The sequence below is a fragment of the Glycine max genome, chromosome 15, assembly GCF_000004515.6.
Source record: "Glycine max cultivar Williams 82 chromosome 15, Glycine_max_v4.0, whole genome shotgun sequence".
NCBI classification, from domain to species: domain Eukaryota; kingdom Viridiplantae; phylum Streptophyta; class Magnoliopsida; order Fabales; family Fabaceae; genus Glycine; species Glycine max.
The window spans coordinates 25,351,519-25,358,610 of NC_038251.2; the positions used below are offsets into that span (position 1 = coordinate 25,351,519).

The 7,092-nt window shown below is 34.3% G+C and overlaps 1 protein-coding gene across 2 annotated transcripts; it reads right to left on the bottom strand.

The window, feature by feature from the left end:
* Positions 1-385: 385 nt before the first annotated feature.
* Positions 386-6,061, bottom strand: LOC100812619 (probable flavin-containing monooxygenase 1). 2 transcript variants are annotated; one of them, XM_041009757.1, is made up of 5 exons: positions 5,417-6,061; positions 4,775-5,012; positions 4,455-4,630; positions 3,673-4,031; positions 386-587 (listed from the first exon to the last, which is right to left on the bottom strand). In XM_041009757.1, exons 1-5 carry the CDS (start codon positions 5,855-5,857, stop codon positions 548-550), a joined length of 1,254 nt encoding a protein of 417 aa, XP_040865691.1. In that variant the 5' UTR covers positions 5,858-6,061; the 3' UTR covers positions 386-547. The 2 variants fall into 2 exon arrangements, with proteins under 2 accessions (XP_040865691.1, XP_003546596.1); XM_003546548.5 differs by lacking the exon at positions 386-587 and adding an exon at positions 2,537-2,963.
* Between the last annotated feature and the right edge of the window lie 1,031 nt (positions 6,062-7,092).

The following is a 7,092-nucleotide window of genomic DNA, read 5'->3' on the forward strand; positions in this document are numbered from 1 at the left end:
CGGGAGTTTCAACACAAGTGGTTTGATGGATGATTCCCTTTTGAGCATAAAAATCATATATAAGAAATTCAGCACCATTATCACTTCGTATAGTTTTTATTTTTCAATTAAATTGCGTCTCAATATATGTAACAAAGTCAATAATAATCTTGCGGGCCTCAGCTTTTGTTTGCATTAAGTAAATCCATGTAAAACAAGAGTGGTCGTCCATGATAGTTAAAAAATAGCAATGCCCATGCATAGATATTTTTGAACATGGTCCCCATATATCTACATGTATGAGATCAAAGTTGTTTAATGCGTGTGAAGTGCTGGAAGAAAAGGATGATCGTTTATGCTTTGCATAATGACATGTAGTACATATGAAATTCGTATTATTATGCAAAGAAGGGTAATAGGATTGCATAACTTGCAGTCTTTCAAAAGAGGGATGACCCATACGAAAATGCCATAAGTCTATAGGAATGACATTACATTTTGGATGAACAATAGTGGAACATATGGTGTGAGTTGGGTGGCTTTGAGGTGAACTGGTAAAGACCATGACTCACTTCAACTGTACCAATCCTCGCTTTGGTGTTGGTATCCTGCAGAACACAAGTATTAGAAGAAAAGATTAGTTCGCAATTAGTTGAAGACACGAGTTTGGATATGGAAATGAGATTGAAAGTAAAGGACGGTATGTATAGAACATCAGTCAAGATAATGGAAGTGGTAAGATGCACTGTTCCTAAGTGGGTAGCATGAACGTGTTGGTTGTTTGGTAGTTTAGCCATGATGGGACTAACTTGATGGTATGAATGAAAATTGGTTAGGGAGGAGGAGACGTGATTAGTTGCTCCTGAATCTAATATCCAGGAGATGGAATCTGCTTTTTCGAAAGAGAGAAGTGTACTTGTCGTGGTGTTAGTGGAACATGAAGAGATGGAGGCAACCTGAGATTGGGTAAATGCTGAGCTTCCTGAAGATGGCTGTTGTATTAAAGCGAGCAATGCTTGGTACTGCTCCGGTGAGAAGCGAACCAATTCTTGAGACTCATGGCGCTACATTTGGTCATTTATGGCCTTTCCTTCTACTGCCACAATGTTATTTGCTACCACTTTGCCATTGCCGAACTTGTATCCTGGAGGAAATTCGTGCTTCTTATAACATACATCTATGGTGTGTCCTATTTTCCCGCAATGGGTACATGTTTTTCCGTTTCTTGCATTGTAACCTTTGCTTCTTCCTTCATAGTTTGAAGGCACACCGTGCTTCTTGTAACAAACACTCTCAATATGGCCAATTTGTCCGCAAAATTCACAAATGATATTGACAGCATTGATCGAAGCGCTTTCTTTTGATTCAAGGTTGAAGTTTGGCAGGGAATTAGTACCTGATAACTGACGTTCCTGTTGAGCTACATAAGAGAAAATCTTTGGTATTGTGGGCATGGGTTCCATGAGCAACACATGAGATCGGACGTTGTTATATTGTTCGTTTAATCCTCGCAAAAACTGCATGGCTCGATCTTCTAACTTTCGTTAAGCAATGATAATGAGGACTGAGCAGGTGCATTTAATGGTGCATGAACAAGTGGGATCGGGTCTGAAATTTTCAATTTCATCCCCTATGATGTGTAGCTTCGTAAAATATTCTGTGACAGAGAGGGTACCTTGTTTTATCGACGAAGCTTCCTGTTGAAGGTCAGAGATTCTCAAGAGATCTCCTTGCGCGTACCGGGATTTCAGATCATTCCAGATTTCCTCAGCTTTGTTCATCCATAGAATACTTTGTCTAATCGCAACTGATACTGAGTGCACTATCCAAGATACCACCATGTTGTTACAGTGGCTCCATGCTCCATAAGTCCTATCGGTTTTCAGTGGTTCCGGCGCATTCCCATTTAAATTCCACTTTATTTTTGGCGCTCAGTGCTGTTATCATGGACCTGCTCCATGAGTGGTAGTTGCTTGAATCTAAAGCTGGCGAAACAAGGGCCACAGCTGAGTTTTCGCTTGGATGAAGGTAGAGATAGCTCTCTGTGTTTGGTGTTAATTCGTTCATGGTGAATAGAGTCAAGAAGAAGAGAAATTGAAATATGGAATTGAGTGCACAGCAAAACTCTTCATAGGAAGAGCTCTGATACCATATTAAAATGGTTTAATGGCCATAAAGGAGAGAGAGAAAGAAATGCTATTTACGCACGTGAAGTGACCAAATGACTGCATGCCCTTCATTATTATATACGTAAAGTATTTATACACTTGAAGGAAAGAGAAAGCAGTGGTTGGTTAGTTATACCAGAAAACTAATTGCTAACCGTATGTAACAGTTGTGCCTAACTAACTCATGATACTAACTCACTAACTCATGCTACTAACTCACTAGTATTTGTTAAGACATTGATCGAAAAAATGTAATTGGGAGGAAAAATCATATCAATGTTCAATCAAGTTTTCTGACCAATAATAATCATTAATAAAATTGATAAATACTTCATATCAATAACATTATAATAAAAAATATTAATAAAATTAAGATGTAAATATCGATGTAATCAAAATACCCATATAAATTCTCATTATGGAAGTGATGCAACAATCAAACAAACTTAATTGCTTGCAAATTGTCATTTACGAGTAAGACTCGCGTAATCAGTGTGGCCATATGGTTCAAACAACTCTGAAAAAAGGCCTTTCTTCCTTCTAGGGTTATGCTTCATGTCTTTGCATAATTGATCGTGATACCAAATGGCACAATGAGCAATGCATATTTTCCAATAATACCTTCCACCATAAAGCTTCAAATTGTCTTCCCACAATTTCACGTCCTTTTCCATCTCTCTTATACTAGGCAGTTCAATGTTTCCATCCAAGAAATGCGCCAGCCACAAGCTTTTCATTTCCGAGGCAAAAATATTTGATGGCCCTTCAGCATATCCTATTATTGCCAACTGGGGGATTCGAGGATGAATTATTTGTCTGAATTGGTATAGCACAAGTAAGGTTTAGAATCTTTATATAAGAAAATAATAGAAAACAATCAGTTTATGCACTAATAATATAAAAAATATATGTTCTTTCGTCTAATCATAAATGGTCATAAAAGTTTGTTATTCTTTTTTATAATTATCTTAAAAAACATGCAATAATTATTTTAAATTAGTACTCCTGGCGTAGAAATTAAATTCATAATATTTTTATCTTAAAAGTAATAGTAACGAAGACTTAAATATATTTTTTCTTTACTTTCTAAAATTAATTTTGATTTAAGTTGCTATAATATATTTTTTTTATTTAATCTCTATTTCTATTGAAATGCAATAATACATGCTTTTAGTTATGATTGTTAGATATGATGTTGTTAGTGATGCCATTGTAAACAAATTACCCGAGTATGACAGAGCCTAATTATGTTCAATCATTAAAAGCAAATCTAATGACAAAGACTAAATTCATTTAAACATGTAATTTAACAAATTCATTAATTAATAAAAAAAATTTAACAAAGACTAAAATTAAACATTTTTTTAACAAAGATAATATTATAAAATCAAATCAAGATACCAAGGAAAGGTTACAAATTATGAACCACCCCCAAAAAAAAAAATTAATGAGAGAGAATATGTTTAAGGCTATATTAAATAACAGGTTATGGAAGAAAAATGACCCAAACCAAGCAGGGATTGACCTGTAGAGAGGTACTGTTGAGGTTGCGTGCCCAATGATGTACTTTTGGAAGACCGGAGATTTGAATATGTTTTTGATTTTTTGGTCACCTTTGTATCCAGTGGCAAAAAATACTATATCTGATTCCAAGGGCTTAGCTTCTCCATCAATTATTACACCTTCTTTGCAGAAGCCAAAGCTTTGTGATTCCTTTATAAGGATGGATCCTTCTTTTAGTTTGTCAAAGAAGTTGTCAGGATACACCCCAAACAAACATGTGGAGAGGTCCTCAAGAAAGCTGTGATTTGGCACCATTCCATACTTCTTCAATGGAAGCTTCCATTTTAGAGTAGTTTCAACAAGTCTAGAAATTCCCCATCTCTGAAAGTTAATAATGGAACCATATATGAATATGTGACAATTTGTTCCTATTTTCCATGAACATTTATAAGACTAGGAAATAAGAATATAAAATATAAATGAAGTTTCTCTCATAAACTGTTGGAAATCTCATATTGTATAGTAATTCATATGGTCAAATTAAAGTGTACAAGTAGAGAACAACTTTGAACTTACAAACTGATTTTATAAAATTTAGATTCAAACTTAAATTGTAAGATAAACTAAAATTAATTTATGCACTTAAAATTTTTAGAAGCCCTCTTGATTAACTTCTTCAAAAATTGAAGTGAGTTGATTTTGACTTAAGAAAGAAGCTCAATCCATTTAATCTTTTTTTTTTTCTTTCTCGATAATAACTTATAAAGAAATTTATCCAAATAAGATGTGATTTATTGTTGTTACCAATGGTGAAAGTAAAGTGGCCACGAGGCCAAGTAGGAAGGATTCCCCTGGCTTGTGAACTAAAAGCTCCGCAAAGCGATTGAAGTACAAGAATCCAGCAATAATACCCCAAAAGTTAAAATCTGGAAGAAACCAGTGTGCGGTTCTTTGGATAATTGTGCAAGGATGCTTCATTCCTACAAAAGTTATTAGTGGAAGGAAATATCAGAATGGGAAAATTGAGAAGGAAATATAACTACTTACTAGTTAGTGATGTAAGACAGTTAAATAAATCCTTCTGCAGGTTTTGTGCAGAAAATTTCCAACAAAAAATTTCTCACCATTTACATTTGCACATTCAGCTGCTAGATCAAGACCAGATTTCAGTGAGCCTATTATTGTTACTCTTTTTCCTTTGACCAATTCAGCAGCAGTGTCATTGTCCAAATTGGAGTAGTCCATGGAGTGCATAACCTTGCCATTGAAAACTTCTGGGCCTTTTCCGGGTGGGAATTCAGGAATGTTCGGAAAACCACTATATTTCCCAATGCAAAGAACAACAAACTCGGCCTCATGCACCTGCTCATATAAATGTTCACTTTGGTATGTTATACTATATAGCAAAAGCGACCATTGCAAATGACAAAAGAATCTAATAAACATGCTGTTTTTTTATTCATTATTTAAACTCATACTCATCTTCCATGTCATTCAACAATATATTTTTTTTTTGGTTAAGAAGGAATCAAACTCCACAACTTAGGCACACTGCTCAATCAACTGAACCCTGTTGGTACAATATAAAATTTATGCATGCATAATTATGGTGACAATTAGCCACAACTTTATGTTATAGTGATAAACAGAATAAAAGAATCCCAAGAAGATGCTTGATGGCAAAACAAGGAATAGATAAATGAAAGCAAGACTTCCTCCAATTATAAACTAAGAGCTTACCAAAGTAAATAAACTATAAATAATACCTCTATGGATAAATTCTTGGTATGTTGCACAGCAATATGCCAAGTTCCCTTGGAGCAGAATGGCCTGCCATTACCACCCCACAATTCCCATGACTTCATTTCTTCACTGGACTCTCCACCAACATAATCTATATCAATTACTTTGGAGTTGAATCTAATGTAAGGAATGAGGGAAAAATGTTCAGCATAGGAGTTAACATAATCTAGCACTTGCTTGTGACTTGGATTATCTTCTTTCACAGAAGGCGGCCATGGAAAATCCATGAACTGGAACATTTGTTTATTGTTTTGGAGCTTGGTGGACTCCATGGTATGTCTCCATAGTCCTCCAACGCCATCATCAACTTCAAAGACAATTGGATTAAATCCAAACTCTATAACGTATTTGCAGGCAACAAGGCCGCTGATTCCTGCCCCGATAATTACAACCCTTCTTTCCATTTCAGCTATGGAGACAAGAATTGCAAGCAACTCTCAGCTTTATGTAGTGAAGCGAATTCTTTCGAACTACATTGAGTTATTAAAATAGTAAGAAAGATTTGTCACGGACCAACATGATTTCAGAAATTCCAAAACTTAATAGAAATGATCTCTGCAGAGACATGTGCCGTTTTGTTTTATAGCTAAGTGGTACCATATCTAAATTGTGAGAAGCAGGGAACAATTAAAAGATATATTTATAACATAACAATTATGCCTATTTTAAATGTTAAACGGTTGCCTGATGCTAGGTGCACCCAGCATTATTGCTGGTGCACCCAGCATTTTTTAAAAATGCTAAAACTGTCCCTACACTTTTTTTGTATTTGTGCTGGGTGTGCATGAGAATAATCCGTAAATCGTACGGATCAAGTTGATCTGTAAGATTGATACGAATCAAGTTGATCCATATGTTGATATTAAGCATACGAATCACGTTAATCCGTAAAAGACTTATGGATCAAGTTGATCCGTAAAAGGCTTACAGATCAACTGGCTTACAGATCAACTTGATCCGTGAGTCTTTTACGGATCAACTTAAAAGGCTTACAGATCAAGGGTATTTCAATCTTTTCCCCTTAAGTGCTGGGTGCAGCAACAATAATGCTGAGTGCATCTAATATCAACCTAAACGGTTTCGACTTTAAAGTCACATGTAGCCCATCAAATGAAAAATACTATATACGATTATAAATACAAATATAGAAAGATAAATGGTCAAAGGAACCAATAATCTAGTACAAACAATGCTTCAAGCCAAAAGCAAAGTACTATTTATCATTGTCAAATGTATGAGGTGTTGTATTTTAAATATAGTTTAATTCTACTTTTCGTATGCTTGTATCAATTGTATGACAAGTTACGATTTTTGTGGTTTTTTTAGCACACTACACTTTCTCTTTTCATTTTTTCCTAAAATACACCTATTGGAAAACTATTTCCTAAAGTACACTAGTTGCACACTACAATAAGGAAGTCGGGTTTGACCACTCCGACTTCCGTGCTTGATGTTTTTTTTTTAATTTAAATTATTAAAATAGTATAAATATTATATTATATAAATATATTTTTAATTGGTTTTAAAAATATTTTTATTAAATTAATTTTTTTAATAATAAAATAATATTATTAAATATAATTATTTTTCTTATATTATTTAATTTTCTTAAGACATTTTTTAGGTGAATATTTTTTTT